General features: G+C 48.7%; 1 protein-coding gene across 8 annotated transcripts in view; it reads left to right on the top strand.

Moving 5' to 3' along the window:
- The window catches only part of AIFM3 (AIF family member 3), a 50,545-nt gene that overhangs the window by 15,213 nt on the left and 19,304 nt on the right, over positions 1-16,028 (top strand). For 7 of the 8 annotated variants that reach the window (XM_005524541.2, XM_005524540.2, XM_088064975.1 and 4 more), the window contains exons 3-7: positions 2,556-2,769; positions 11,352-11,461; positions 12,849-12,958; positions 13,788-13,832; positions 15,017-15,113. In XM_005524541.2, coding sequence (XP_005524598.1) covers positions 2,556-2,769; positions 11,352-11,461; positions 12,849-12,958; positions 13,788-13,832; positions 15,017-15,113 — 576 coding nt within the window. The remainder of the gene's footprint in view (positions 1-2,555; positions 2,770-11,351; positions 11,462-12,848; positions 12,959-13,787; positions 13,833-15,016; positions 15,114-16,028) is intronic. The other variant, XM_088064972.1, reaches the window with a different exon arrangement.

The raw sequence follows: 16,028 nt of genomic DNA, 5'->3' as shown, positions 1-16,028 counted from the left end.
TTAGCCCTGGATTCCTGGAGGGATCATCCCTCAGGAATGCAGATTTCAGGCCAGAGGAACACTGCATGAGGGGCTGAGAGGCATGAGAAGGAGGAGGAGATGGGGGTGAAAGGAGTTGCTGAGTGGCAAGTAGGATAAACCCCCCACAGAGCCAAGCAGTGAAGTGTGGGGCCCAAAATAGGAGAAGGAAGATTTTATAACTGTTTTTCTTTTCCTCTGGACATTTGTCCAGCAGTGTTGGTGGGTGCCAAGTGGGGATGGCTGAGTGCTAGAGACCTGCTGCTTCCTGTGTATGTTTTTCTAACTGAGGAAGAAGGGAAAAGCTCAGAGCTACATTGTCATCTTCATCCCTGCAGGTTGATTTGCCTGTGAATCAGTGGGCACTCCATGTGCTCACCTGACCCAAATGTGCTCTGGAAAACAAAGTCCTGGGGCATCAGCCAAGTAAGAGATGTGAGTTCCCTGCAGGGTGAATTCACAAATATCCTTGTCCCCCTCACCATTAGGGCTCAGAGCCATCAGCTTTGCCCAACCTTTGTCTCATCCTGCAGCATGGTCTGGCTCTGCAGTCTGGCTGCAAGGATGCACAGCCACGTTTTCTGCAGACTGACTGTGAAATCATATGCCATCAGCCTCCTGTTTCCTGGGCCAAAAGTATTTCACTGGGACTGCATAAATGTGTATTCATTATATTTCCAAACTCTGTCCTGGAAAATCCATGTCTGCTTCTCCCAATGCTCTAGGAAAGTGCTTATGGAGAGCAGCCTTTTCACTGGGTGCCTGCAGCAGCTGGGCTGCTTCTCTAGAGCTCCAGGAACATATTTGCTTATTGCAATGTGGGATTTTTAAAGCATGGTGCTGGCCCTATTCATTTGCATTAACTCCTGCAGCTGCAAGAGCATAGCAGAAGGTGATGTTTTCTGTTGGTTCAGTGTTTATACGCAGAAAATCACTTTTCTGGATCTGTCTGTCAACTACCCCTGGTGAATCCTGCCCGGGTGAGCACAGGGATTTGGCACTTTGGCACAAAAAGCCATGCATTAGCCATGCTTGCCTTGCTGAGCAGGCACAACGAGCAGAAACATGCAGGACTCCTGAGTCAGCCACCTGCCTCCAGGGCCTGCATGGCTTTGGCCACTTGCTTTTCTCCCTTCCAAAATGAATGACCTTTTCCCTGACTTGTTCTTCCATTGTTCTCTCAATATTCTTGCAATTAAACTTTTGGGACAACAAATGAGGCTGGGAAGACCCAGCATCACTGTAATTCAAAAGCCTTGCTGAAGGACTTGTTTTTACCCTTCCTCTGCCTTTCCTTAACCTGTTTAGTTTGTGAACTTTATCTTCTGCACAGATTTTCATGACATTTATAAGATAAGGAAAGCTCAATGATTTCCCGTGTACTTGAGACACTTCACCAGTCTGCAGCACTTTCCCCTGGCTTGCTATAGAACTTCCTGGCATTTATTATTATATTAATGGCTTTAGCTTGATGAAGTCCCTAGGAGATAAAGTGATGTTTTCCATTTTGTGATGTGAGAGGTCATCAATGGCTTCTGATACTGCTGTGACCAGCTTGCCCAGCCTGGGCATGGGGTGGAGCATGGGGGTGTAGCTGGGTGGGCTGGGGCGGGGGGGTGGGTGAGCACTGCCCTTCAGGGCGCTCATATGAACACAGAATGAAAGAATGATTTGGGCTGGAGGAGGTCTTAAAGCTCATCCAGCTCCACACCCTGCCATGGGCAGGGACACCTTCCACTATCCCAAGCCCCATCCAACCTGGCCTTGGACACTGCCAGGCATGGGGCAGACACAGCCTCTCTGAGCAAACCTGTTCCAGGGCCTCACCACCCTCACAGTAACTTCTGCGTGTCCTCACCTGGGTGGCTGAAGAGAGAGCCTTTGCTCCCCACTGTCCCTGCTCCCACGTGTCCCTGGGTCCTCTGATCCCCAGGACAGGGAGGATTTATTGTCAGGCCTGGTATACACATGAGAAAAATGGACCATCCTTGCTTCTCTCACCTATTGTTGAAGAGTCACTCTAGACTCAAAATCTCATGTGGAAATAATTTTGTATATTTCTAGTTCCTTATTAATTGGTCTCCATCTAATGAAGCAGCTTTATGCACCATGCAGTGTTGGCTTTCTCTTTCAGTTAACCTCCAAACAATTAAAGAGGTTTTTGAAATCTGTCTGAGCCTCAGAGACCCTGGCATGCCTCATGTGGAGCTGCCTGAAGCTGTTTTCCACTAAACAAGACAAGAACTGTAGCTGAAATGTTGCTTTGCACCAATGACTCATGTCTGCTTTCAAGAATATGTACTTTATGAATGCAAAGTGCCCAATGCAGAAAGAACAGAGAAATAATGGGCTCAGGTAATCAAGTTAAGCTTGATGTTAAATCAAGCAAGCACTCCCAAGCCTTGCAAGTCAAGCCAACAAAAAAAATCTGTTTTGATGTCTGTTTCCAAGTTCAGGGAGGGAAGGAGTGATAGAACAGTGAACAGCAGCAAAACCTCTGGATTCATTTTAACAAAAGTTTTGGGTTGTTCCTGCAGTTGAAGTGAAAATTGAAGTTGTGATACCTGAGAAGGAGAGAAACAAGGAGGAAATGTCACCCAATGGGAAAGCCAGCCCTCTGATCTACAAAGTCAATGGGACTACCCGGCACTACCACCTTGAGGAGCATCCAATTGCTGGCAACCCCTACCACAACCCAAAGGACGTGGTAGAAGCATCTGTGTGCCACGTGAAGGACCTGGAGAATGGACAGTAAGTGCCCAAAGTTTTTGCAGATAAAACTTGAGAGACCTTCTAACCTAATCTGAATGCCCTGTCTTGTTCTTTGGAGTTGTTGGAGATGATAATTTAGCTTAGTAAGCTTTTTTTTATCTTAAAAAAATACAGCATGGGCAAGTGACAAATGTTCTTACCAGAAGGTCTGCTGTTCTCTGCATGATCTGCACTGGGACTTGTCTCAGAAGGAGGTGATGTTCTATAGCAGAATTTCTCAGGAAGCTCTACTCAACTTGCGTTAACCAACCTAGACATTTTTTTTATATATTTGTAGCCTTAGTGATTTTACAAAACAGCAGGAGAAGCGCATGGATGGAGCTGATGAGGCGGCTCATGTGCTCCATCCTGTCTGCAGTGCCTGGCTCTTCCAGCTGAGGTCATCAATTTGCTCTTTCACTAAGGATGCAGCTTTCCAGATCTTTTGCAAATGAGAGCACACTTCAGCTGGGCACATTCACTGCCCTGATTTAATTTTCTGAAGTCTAAAGTGTGCCTGTCCCAGTCGCTGTGCTTCAAAGATGCCTCTTTACTGGGGTAGAAGTACTGGTTCCATTGACATCTCAGAAGGTCCCATCTGTATGGAAAACAAAATAGTTTGGAATAGCTTTTATATAGTTCCAGTGAGCGCCCCTGCCGGCTGTGCCCGGAACTGCACCAAAGGGGAAAGTGCCGGTGGCCGAGAGAAGGCTGGGATGGGTCTGTGCTTCTGTTCATTGTTAATGCTGTTGTTGTTTGTTTGTTTGTCTTGCTCTACATACTAGTAAAGAACTGCTATTCCTTTTCCCATACCATCGCCTGAAAGCTCCTTAATTTCAAAGCTATAATAATTCAGAGGAAAGGGGGAAGTAACAGCGTACCATTTCAATAGAGGCTCCTGACTTCCTTAGCAGACATCTGTTTTTCAAACCAAGGCACAGGAGAATTGGGAAGAGGATGGAAATTCTCACCTTTGGAGGTGGCTCTTGACAAGCATGAGGGAAAGGTATTCTCTCACACATGTCAGATTCCAGTGGATGTGGCCAAAACCCACCAGATTTGTCCCCACCAGCCAACAAGGAGATACAGGCTATCCTAGGAGCTGTGTGTTTTTGGAGGATGCATATTCCAGAGTACAGTCAGATTGTCAGCCCTCTCTATCAAGTGACGTAGGAGAAGAATGATTTAAAGGGGGTCTTGAAGAACAAGAAGCTTTGAAACAAATTAAATAGGAGGATGTTGATGCAGTAGTCCTTTGGCCAGTCAGGACAGGACAGGGTGAGAAAAATGTACTCTACACCAAAGCCAGGAAGAATGGTCCTGGAGCCTCTTACAGAATGTACCTGGGGAGACTCGGGGACAATCCTGGGGTTCTGGTGTCAGGTATACAGAGGATCTGAGGCCTGTTACACTCCAAATGAAAAAGAGTTTGTTAAGAGGTTTGATCTGCTTCAGAAGTGATTAGCACTGAAGCACAGCTCCTTCTGGCACCCCAACTATCAGTGCAGGGCTGGGTGTTCACAGAGAAAGTCTCTGCCATACATCATGCCACTGATGTTACCTGGAGTAAGTGGATTGGTCTGATCAAACAGAAAGCTTGGACAAGAAACCCCAGTTGCCCTGGGATCTTGGAAATCATCACAAACTGTCCTTACGGTGAAAATTTCAGACTGTCATCAGAAGAGGAGGAGGAGAAGGTGACAGGTGCTGAGAAGGCCCCACCCATATAATCAGCTGCCTGAAAATGCAATGTGCTCTCTTCACTGACAGTTCTTGCCTTATTGCAGGGATGGATTAAAAATGGAAAGTTTCTGTATGGGGTCCTACATGGTGTGTGGCAGAAGGTTTTGAGGGACAAGGTGAATCAAATCAGGTTGTAGAGTTGAAAACTTTCCAGCTGGCTTTAGATATTGCTGAGTGAGAGAAATGACCAACACTCTACCTCTACAATGACTCATGGATGGTAGAAAATGCTCTGTGGGGGTGGCTGGAATGATGGAAAAAGACCAGCTAGCAGCACAGAGAGAAACCCATCTGGGCTGCTGAATTGTGGCGAAACATTGGTGCCTGGGCAGAAGAGTTGGCTGTCAAAGTCCATCATGTGGATGCACATGTCTGTAAGAGTCAAGCACTGAAGAGTGTCGCAACAATGGGCAGGATTGAGCTGCTGAGATGAAAGTGTCTCAGGTAGATCTGGGCTAGTATCATAAGGGTAAAATATTTCTGGCTCAGTGGGCCCATAATACCTCAGGCCATCAAAGAAGAAATGCAACATGGCCTCATGATTAAGTGGTGGACTTAACTCATGGACACTATCTCCTGGGTAATCCACGGTTGTGAGAAGTGTGCTGTGATCAAGAAGGCCAAGTGGGTAAAGCTCCTGTGGTCTGGGGGGTGGTGGTCAGTGTAAGGCTTGGAAGACAGATTGCATCACACTGCCGCAAACCCACTGCCAAGGTAAGCATTATGTGCTGGCAATGATAGAAGGCATGACTGGTTGGCTGGAGACATACCCCATGCTTTACACCACTGCCTGGGACACCATTTTGACCCTTGAAAAACAAATCCTGTGGCAACAAGGCAGCACTGAAAGAACTGAGTCAGACAACGGGACTAATTTTAAAAATATCCTTATAAACACCTAGGCTCTCTTAAAGGTTTTGAGGAACTGGATTTATAAACACTGAACAAGGTATTTAGTGGGTGTACATTATTCCCTGTCATGCACCAGGCCCTGGGAAAGTGGAATGGTGCAATGCACTGTTAAAAACTATATTGAAATTAATGGGTGATGGGACCTTCAAACACTGGGATCTAGATTTAGTGAAGGCCACATTGTCAGTTAACGCCAGAGGCTCCACCAGTCAACCTGGCCCTGGCCAATCAAAACCTCTATGTACTGTAGAAGGGGATAAAGTCCCCATGGTGTATGTGAAGAATGTCTTAAGGAAGCAAGTTTGGATCTATTCTACCTCAAGCAAAGACAAACCCACCTATGGGATTGTTTTTGCTCAAGGATGTGGGTGCCTTTGGTGGATGATGTAGAGGGACAGAGAAATACAATGTATCCCTCAAGGAGATTTGACATGTGGAGGTGTGGGTGACCTACTGCCACCTGTGCAGGTGAGCAGTGGCAGCAGGGCTGGAGAGGAGCAGGGCAGAGCACAGGCAGCAACCGGAATTGCCTTGATGGTGGAGTAAAGAAAAAGGGGGAGACTGTCTTGGGAAGTATTGGTTGCACAGAGAAGGTTCAGTTCCAGGGTCAAGATGCAGCCTCACCTAATCTAAGGAACCTAATCTACCCTGCCCATGGCAAGGGGTAAAATGAGTCTTTAAGGTCCTTTCCAACACAAACTACCCTGTGATAATGTGAATAGCTAGATTGACTGCAGAGCAGTGAGTATGATAGATTAAAAAGTTTGCAGAGCTGTTCTGGCTGCAGGGAAGGTGAGGGAGAGCTGGCTGCAGGCTGTGAGAACATACTTGGCTGCAGGTGGCCATAGCAGGGAGCTAAAGCCAGGGTTAGGAACTGGCATTAGTCTGGGAGCTGATCCCATGTGCATCAGTTGCTGCACCATGCTAGGAGTGTGACAGGAGACATGCTAACATCAGACATTTTAGGTTGAGAATAGCTGTTTTCTAGCAGGCTGAGTCCAGGTCAAGATAGGAGTTCTGTGAGAGGGTGCCACAACTCACATGAACAGTAGGCCAAGCCAAAGGAGTCCCCTCATGCTAGTACCGAGACAGATTTTCTGAGATGATTCTCCCAAGGGTTGTGCTGGGCATGGCAGCAGCTCAGGGTGTTGGCATGAGGCTTTGGGCACTACTGCCTTGCATTAGTGGAGCCTGCAAGCGCAGACTAAAGCACAGACTGTGCTTTCTGCCCAACCTTTATGTCTTTCTGCTACCAGCATGGCCTCAGCAGAACTGAGATGCAGAAAGATACTGTATATACAGGATAAACTGGTGCTTCTGTACCCAGCCAGCCTCCCAGCAGGCTAACTGGAGGGACAGAAAACAGCCCCGTGGTGCTCTCACTGCTCTTGAGCAAAGGTCCTTTGCAGGCCAGAGCTGAGATTCAGCTGTGCTTCCTGGGTGGGGAGTGGAATGGGACAACAGGACAAATTTTCAACTGAGTAAACAGCTCAGCAAGGTGCAGGGCAGTGTAAATCGTTCTGTAAATTACTCTGGAGTGAGTGCAGGATGGGAGCCTTGCAGGTGACTGTGTGCTGACTTGAAGACACCAGGTCTTGTTTTTCACTCAGCTCACACTGCTCCTTGGGCAAGCTGTAAATTCTTTAACTTATCATATCTTCCCACAGAGATATGGTTACCATTGAACAGGTTTTATCAGCTGAGGAATGCAGCAGGGCTTGTACTGCTCCATTCCCCTTGTGCAGAGGGAAGATCTCCAAGTGTCCTACTCCGTGAGGGAGCAGAGTTGCATCTCTGAGGAGCAAGGTGGCTGAATTAACGGGGCAAAGGGCAAAGGGAAAAGTGTGGTTTTCACCCAAGGTGGCAAGGAAATTGGGAAGTTGAGCATTTGTCATTGGACAGTTGGTGCAGGTTTTGCACTTGCCCAAAGTCTGGCTTGAGGTGGGTTTGAGGGTGTAACAGAAGTGTTGGTGGGCTGAGCCCTGTTCTCATCTCCATGGCTTCAAAGCAGAGTGGAGCAAGTGTCTGTGTAGCCTGGGGGAAAGTATTGGGATTGAGCTGGGATGTTATTTGAGAAGGAATGAGCATGCAAAGTCTGTCCCAATCTTCTGAGACCCTGGCACCTGGCATGCATGAATAGCATTCTGGAATCACACGTGGCCAGTGACTTACTTTCTTGAGCAAGTGGGGTTTGCTATGGCCACAGTGATGTGTTTGGCACCTGAAAGGCAATGTGCTGGGATAGCTGTAGAGTTGGTTTTCTCTCTGCAGTGGGAGAAACCAGGATTTCCAGATAAACATCAAGCTGTTTGCTTTCTGGCTGGAAGAAGGGAAGTCTCCAGGGAACAGCAGTCTGTGTTCCTTGTCCAGCTCCATACAAAACAAGGGCTCTCTCCTCAGCTCTAACTTTCCTCCTTGGTTAGCTAGAAGACTCTGCTCTGGGGAAGCAGCTGCTGACAGTTGCATTGGAAAGAGGTTCAGTGCCTCAGGCAGACCATGGATTGCACAGAGTGTATCAGGACTATTGGTTGGAAAGTGAGCATCTGAGAGGTAAGAAGAGACAGGGTGTGCTGAGAGAAAGGTCTTATGGACCTGGGGAAGGACAGTGAGCAGACAGAGAGTAAATGTCTGCTCAGTTCAGTGCAACATCAGTGTCACTCAGCAATGCCTGGGCACTGCTCTGCAAGGCTGAGGAAATGCCTTTGGCCAAGGTTTGGGCAGGTGGAGCCGTGGAGTCTTCAGTGCTGGAGCCTTCTGCACCGCCGTCTCCAGCCTGCAGAGAGGATCAATGAGCATCCTCCTGGGAATGATGGATGGTTGAAAGTCTCATGCTCCAGTAGATAGTGCCACTGACCAGTGTAACATGACTACCAACGTGAGCCCAGTCTGTACACAGTCTACAGGGCATGGGAACTCTGACAAATATGTGTTGAAGCTGTAATGCAGAGCCTGTGCCCAGCCAGCCTGCACCAGGCAGAGCCAGAGTTGTTTGGCACCATGGAGGAGGCACAACATCCCTACATCCCTGAGATACTGTGGACAAATTCACCTCTGCATGGAGCAGAGGTGTGCATTGCTCAGTTTATCCCTGATAGGACAGAAGGCTATGGAGCACCTCTTGGACAACACAAGAGTGATAGAAAGTATTTTCTAAAATACTGCTTTTCAGTGCTAGTGGTATCACCAATCACTCATCCAGCAGATGGGTGTGCTCAGTTGTTACCGCTGAAGATCAATTGATCACGCGGACACAGGTCGAGGTGTGGTGAAGGAAAGAGCAGAGTTTATTTTTCCTCCCAGGATTTATAGGCTTCCTACCACGGCCAGGGATTGGATGGTCAGGATAACACTTTCTCACTGCACTGGCCATGAGAGATGCCCCTCACAAGACGTGTAACAGAAAGAATATACACATATCTATGTTTATAGTTACTGTCCTGGGAAAGTCCTTAGAAAACTATGTTAGCAAGCTCAGAAGCTGAGTTTTCAGGGCGACACTCAGTAGCTCTTTCTGGCTTGCAAACAAGGTGCATGATCAGCAAAGAGATGTTTTTGGCCAGGATGGGGCTGAATCTCAGCCTGGCTTAGCTGGTCAAGGAAGGATGTGTTGCCCAGTGAGCCTAAAAACTGCCAAGCTCAGTGTTGTAAACAATTCCTGCTGTGCTAATCACACTTTGACCCAGGGTACCACACCGTGGAATCACTTAATCAGAATAGTTTGGGTTGGAAGGGACTATTAAAGGCCATCTGGTCCAACCCTCTGCCATGGGCAGGGGCACCTTCCACTAGACAATATTGCTCAGAGCCCCATCCATAGAATCACGGAATATCATGGAAGGGTTGGAAGGGACTCAAAAAGATCATCCAGTCCAACTCGAAGACCTGCACAGGGCACGCCAACAGTCCCACCCTGGGCATCCCTGGCACCGCCATCCAAACAGTCCTGGAGCTCTGGCAACCTTGGGGCTGTGCCTATTCCCTAGGGAGCCTGGTCAGTGGCCCAGCATCCCCTGGAGGAAGAACCTTTCCCTGATATCCAACCTGATCCTCTCATGGCACAGGTTCATGATGTTCCCTTGGTAACTGCTCTGTACTTCCATTTATCATCAATGTGTTTGGCTGAGGCATCAGTGAACCAGACATCTCTAACTTCGGAGTATGATGTTATGCAGGAACACCAAGTATAGCACTAGGCTTATGCAGCTCTTGCAAGCCCAGCATATCTGGGATCATGGCTATCTGTAATTTTGCAGGTTTTGTTGGCCCTTCAGTTATATCCATTGGACCTGTGACTCCTGAGACGTGCACACCATTTGTGCACTGTTGGTCTTTGTGCAATACCACCTCATGGAGCACAGCCCTTCTTAATACTGGCTAACAGATTAAAAGGTCTTTGGATTTGCACAGATTTGTGCTATTGAATTTTTTCTCCTTGTTTAAGAGCTGGGGTCACAGATCGTAATCCCTTTTACCAGTCAGAGTATCTCTTCTCAAGATCTTTTAATGCTGCAGAACTGAACCCTAATGGTTGTTTAGGTCTGTGTGGGCCTTTCTGGAACATGTTATGTTAAGTCCCATGTTCAGCAAAACCCCATTCAGGTCTTATAGGATCATTGGAATGAACTGTCCCAAGTGATGAATAAATTTTTAACTCCTCTGTTAGCATTTGTAAAGCCTTTTGTGACTATCAAGCCACCCCTAAGTCTGGCTTTTGCTTATTAATGCATACAGTGGTCTTGCTGTATGAAAAAATCCAGGAATATGATTTCTCCAGTATCCTGAAATAGAACCATGAAGAACATGTCCTTTACATCTATTTGTGTGTAGCTGCTTGTGGGGTGGCACTGAGAGTGACAACGTTTGAGATGAGTTTTCCATGTTGGTATTCAGCCACTGATAATCAATCATTAAGTGCCAGCTCATGTCTGGTTTCCTCACTGGCCAAACATGAGATTTATATGGGGTATGTGTCCTAAATATAATGCCCTTTTGTTCTAAATTTTTAATAGATTAATTTTCAATTTTTTACAGAAATTTTATTATATGGAGTTTTTGTGTATCTGGCTGACCAAACATTCCTGTTGTGCAATCGCCAAACTTCTTTTAAGGATATCATATCCTAAAATGTTTTATTCATGATCTAAGATTGCAACGTGTGTAAGATCATCAATTTTTCCCCAGGTATCCATAAACAGACTTTGACAGTGGAACAGATAATACTTTGTCCTATGGATCCTGTTAGATGGACTCTTTTTCCTTTAAAACTTAAATTTATTTTTTCAGCATTTATGGAGGTGATCTGAGATATATGGGCTCCTGTAGTAATTGGAAAATTCAAATGTTGTTTTCTAGGTCCTACTGGTAAGTAGATATGGGGCCCATCCTTATCAGACCATTGATAGGTCATAATGTGCTGTGTGAGAAGGCCAAAAGTTCACCCAGAGCTTAATATTTTTTTCCTTTTGTGCCTCAGTTAACTCAGAAGGGTTGTGGGGGGTGGTTTTCCTGTGGAGGCTTTCCATTACTTGTGTTCCCTCCATTCTGCACCACTTTGACTAACTCTGCTATCCTGCATTGGGCTGTCCCCCGAGGTCATCACAGGGGACTCCTAAGGTCACTTGCTCCCACTACCAGCTTACCCAGCAGCTGGGGTGGTGCTTTGAGCTGCCCCTTGGCACAGTCATGGATAAATGATGGCCACTCAATGGCCCAGCTTGAATGTGCCCCAGGCTGGGACAGCAGAGCCACCTCCAAAGCTGTCTTGGTGACAAGGAATGACCCACATCTGTAGTCACCTCAAGCCAGTAGTAAGCAAGCTGAAGGAGGAGGGGAGTCTGGTGGGACTGGGGCTGGATTGTAGGGTAGAGTGGTGGCATCTGCTGTGAGGTAGAGACTCTGCCATCTGTTTCCATATTCCTCCTTGCCAGGATGCGAGAAGTGGACCTGGGCTGCGGGAAGGCTCTGCTCATCAAGGATAATGGCGAGTTCCACGCCGTGGGACACAAGTGTCCCCACTACGGGGCTCCGCTGGTCAAAGGTCAGTCTGCATCATGTCCTGGAGAGCAACCAAGGGCATCACAGGGCAAAGGACAGTCCCCTGACTATGCTGCCAAGCATGCAGCAGTGCTGCACTGCACACTCAGCATCACCTGGGCATCTTCTGTCTGGGGAATGCATGGACAGCAAGCTGGAGTTGCACAAAACACCCCAGAGCACTTTGCCATCTCTGGTTTGCAGCTGCCACTGCTGATCACAGGGCTGGGCTTCTAGTTTAAGGGAAAGAGAACTCTCTTTGGGATCCTTTCAGTAGCAAAAAGAATGTTGCTCATTATCACTTACTGACATGAAGTGGGATGAGGTGGAGTGGTTTCCCATCTTGGGACATAAAAATATGCATCCTGGCACTTTCTCAGCACAGGCTTCAGGCAGGTCTCTGCTCCAAGCCTAAGCGATGGCAGCAGGCAGTGCTGGCCTGGCTGTTTATTGGCATGGATCACCAAAACTGGGGTTGGGAGGGCACTTCACTGGAGGTGGGATCCTGGGGAAGACAGGGGACCATCCTTCTGAGTGTCTTCTGAGCATTGCTGGCCCAGCAGCTGTGCTGTGTGTAGCAGCCATGCTCTCAGCCCCTCCCCTAGGGTGAGCAGCTTCCTGAGCAGGGCAGAGGAGCCCCACGCTACCCTGGAGGTGAGAGCTCACTGCCGTTTCAGAGACCTGTGGTGCATTCCCCAGACTGGCTGTCACACAGGGATCTCTCTGCAGACTTTGCTGCAGCCATAGGTGCAGGGGGGCTGCTCCTGTGCCCCACACATGGTGGTGATGAGATGTGGCACTGCTGTGCCTCAGCAAGCAGAGACACAAGCTCAAGACCAGTCCATGGCCACATGGCGGCTTATGCTCTGCCCCGGTGTTGTAGCAGGGAAAGCTGAAGAGGAAAGAGGTAGCAGCCTCTGAGCCAAGACCTAGAGAAAAGAATACATGGCTTTGGGCATGTGCCTCCCAAGCATGTGCAAGTGCCTTGCTGTGCCAGGGTCTGCTCTGGAACATACATACTCTAAATCAATGGTGCAGTACTTGAGGCACCACTTGTTCTGGGTAATAGTGGGAGCTGTAAGGATGACCATGAGACTCTGGGGATGGCAGCCCCATCCTGGCTGGAGAGTGAAGTTATATCCTAGAGCAGACAGCTTTGGAATTGTGCCCAGAGGTACTGGAGGACCCTGCCATCGAAGACATTTTAAAAGGAATTGTTCATAAGGGATCCCAGCTTGTCCCAAACATGCCCAGTGTGCATGTTCAGAAAAGTCCACTGTTGTCTATCCAGGTCCACATCAGCTGCCATGTGTCCTGTGCCATGTGCCATCCCACGGGATGGGAGGCAGCTGCAGGGCAGCACCAACCCTGCTCTGCCATGTTCCCTGCAGGGGTTTTGTCCAAAGGAAGAGTCCGCTGTCCCTGGCATGGAGCTTGCTTCAATATCGGCACAGGTGACATTGAGGACTTTCCCGGCTTGGATAGTTTACCCAGGTTCCAGGTGAGATCCTTGTCCTTGCAGCAGAGGAAACCACAGAACCGCGGGATGCTCTGGGTTGGAAGGGACCTTGAAGCCCACCTCATTCCATCCCCTGCCATGGGCAGGGACACCTTCCACTATCCCAGGTTGCTCCAAGCCCACTCCAACCTGGCCTGGAACACTTCCAGGGATGGAGTAGCCACAGCTTCTCTGAGAAGCCTGTGCCAGGGTCTCCCCATCCTCACAGGGAACAATTCCTTCCCAATACCGCATCTGATCCTGCCCTCTGGCAGTGGGAACCCATTCCCCCTTGTTCTGTTACTGCAGGTCCTTGCCCAGAGTCCTTCTCCTGCCCTCTTGGAGCCCCTTAAGGCACTGGAAGGGTCTCTGAGGTATCCCTGGAGCCTTCTCTTCTCTTGGCTGAACCATCCCAGTCCTCCTCTTTTTATTGGGATAAGTAGCATTGTATATGGCATGGAATAAATATTTTCCAAGAATGTGCTGGTGTCTCCAATGGAGAGCAGTTCCTTCCTTCCTGAAACTCCTTTTCACCCACCCACAGGCATCAGACACCTCCTGGGAACCTGGGAGTGCCCAGTCAGAGAGATCTCAGGAGTAGGGTGGGAATGAGATAACATATGTAAGCTTGGGGTAGAAATCAGGCTGTACACTGAGCATTGGTGAGTGGTTGATATCAGGCAAAAGATCCCACAGCCTCGAGCTGGGATGAGCCCTGCCATGGCCTCAGCTGCTCCTACAGGTGACCTGTTCCACCACCCCTTGTTCCTTAGCTGTTGCCCAGAGGGAGCCCTTGCTGCTCTGCAAACCAGCACTATTCTGTCACCCTCAGGTGAAGATTGAGAAGGAGAAGGTATACATCCGAGCAAGCAAGCAGGTGAGGGGCCACTGACATCCAAAAATTAAGGCTAATGGTTTCATGCTTTGCTTTATGCGCATGGGGGTGGGGGGAAATGCTTATCTTTGATCCTCTGTTCTGGGCAGAGGGATGTGTGAGTATACAGTTCATATGGAGGTACAAGTGGAGCAAGGCAAAGGTGTTGGGTTCCCCTCCCACCCAGCCTCCCTGCAGCTGCTGGATACCTGGCCTAGGCTGTCCATGCTTTCAGGTCTTACAGGTGTTTGTCCTGCCTTTGTCCTATGTTTCCTTAAGCTCAGAGCAACTTCTAATTTAGCTGGTCCATGGAAAGAGGCCTCTTCCACCAGCCTTTTGGCATGGTGATGACAGAGTCCACTTGTGCACCCTCTTGAGCCCACACCTCAGCTCCTGCTGGAGAGCAGGAGCTCTACCTGCTCTACCTGCTGCAGGGGTAGAAAGGGCTCTTCTGCCCTGATGGGATGCAGAATGAAGCCCACTGAGGCCACTGCCATCTTTTTTCCATGAAAAGAGTTATTTTGATGCATGGTTTTATGCACTGTTATGCAAATCCAGTGGCTCAGAGCCCCAGTGGGCCCATTATAGCACTTGGGTTAGATCCATAGATGTCATCTGAATAGCAGCACTTCAACTCTACCTGATTTGGGGATGAGATGAGGGGAAACTGAGTCTATTTGCTCTACCAGGAACAGATTTTGGCCTCTAATGCCTGGGAACAAGGGGTCTGTGTAACAGGGCTACACCGGCATATGTCCATGCCTGTGCCCTGATGGATCAGACAAGTCCATCAGCTTTGGATGTCAGGTGTACAAGCTCTGCTCAGGTTCAGGATAAAATTCCTGACAGAGCTTCGTTCTTGTCTCACCTGTGGTACAGAATTGCACGAGGACACACCTGCTTTTTCTATTACCCCACCACCACCACAGCTCTGAGTAGCTGCATGGCTTTGCAGAAGATGATGGATTTATTTTTCCTTTGGACCTTGTAAGGAGTAGTGCACTGGATGTTGGAATGGCATTTGAATGAGCAGGGGTTTGGAGTCGTTCAGTACAAGGGTGGGGTTGTTCCTTTCCGATCCAAGTTGGTTTATGACACTGCGCAGTTGTCCCCATCCCTGCCTGGCTGCCCACAGTAATGCTGAGTAAAGATAATTGCTTTTCTTCTTCTTTTTGGTGGTGACACAGGCTCTTCAGACACAGAGAAGGACAAAGATGATGGCAAAGTGCATCTCCTTGAGCAACTACAACCTGAGCAGCACCAATGTGCTGATCATTGGTGCAGGTAAGGGTGGCACATGCTGGAACTACTGTGTGTGTCCCCTCCCAGGCAGGGATGCAAGGAGGGTGTGTCTCTGTGCCCTGTACCCTCTGTCACCTTTCCTGTGTTCCTCCCTGTGCAAAGGGTCACACCAGAGGGTCTTCCTGAACCTTTTTGTTCTACATGCTAATGATCTGAAGGTGCCCTGTGGTCCCTGTGGAGCTTTGTAGTTCCCTGTTGCCATGTTTTGGAGTGAAGCCCAAATCCTCTTCCTGTTATTCCCTTCCCAGTTACATCAGCAACCCCTGATTTCCACAGATGATGAATGTAAAATCTTTTCAGGTCCCTATGATGTTGATATAACCTTTTCTCTTGTACTTTGCACTGTTTCATCCCATTGTAGCTCCAAAGTTCCTACCTCGAGATGCTTCTCTGAAAATAAGTTCTTCCATCTTCCCAGTAAATATCAGCTCCCTGCCAAAAATAGCAAAGCTGTCAAGCTCCCTTCCCTTCCCTTCCCTTCCCTTCCCTTCCCTTCCCTTCCCTTCCCTTCCCTTCCCTTCCCTTCCCTTCCCTTCCCTTCCCTTCCCTTCCCTTCCCTTCCCTTCCCTTCCCTTCCCTTCCCTTCCCTTCCCTTCCCTTCCCTTCCCTTCCCTTCCCTTCCCTTCCCTTCCCTTCCCTTCCCTTCCCTTCCCTTCCCTTCCCTTCCCTTCCCTTCCCTTCCCTTCCCTTCCCTTCCTCTTCCCTCTTCCCTCTTCCCTCTTCCCTCTTCCCTCTTCCCTCTTCCCTCTTCCCTCTTCCCTCTTCCCTCTTCCCTCTTCCCTCTTCCCTCTTCCCTCTTCCCTCTTCCCTCTTCCCTCTTCCCCCTTCCCTCTTCCCTCTTCCCTCTTCCCTCTTCCCTCTTCCCCCTTCCCTCTTCCCTCTTCCCTCTTCCCTCTT

Source organism: Pseudopodoces humilis, chromosome 20 (genome assembly GCF_049639895.1).
Source record: "Pseudopodoces humilis isolate 2021_Gansu_Grassland_sample_001 chromosome 20, ASM4963989v1, whole genome shotgun sequence".
In the NCBI taxonomy this organism is placed as follows: domain Eukaryota; kingdom Metazoa; phylum Chordata; class Aves; order Passeriformes; family Paridae; genus Pseudopodoces; species Pseudopodoces humilis.
Note: the sequence above shows the minus strand (reverse complement) of the source record. Positions and strands in the feature narration are given on the sequence as shown.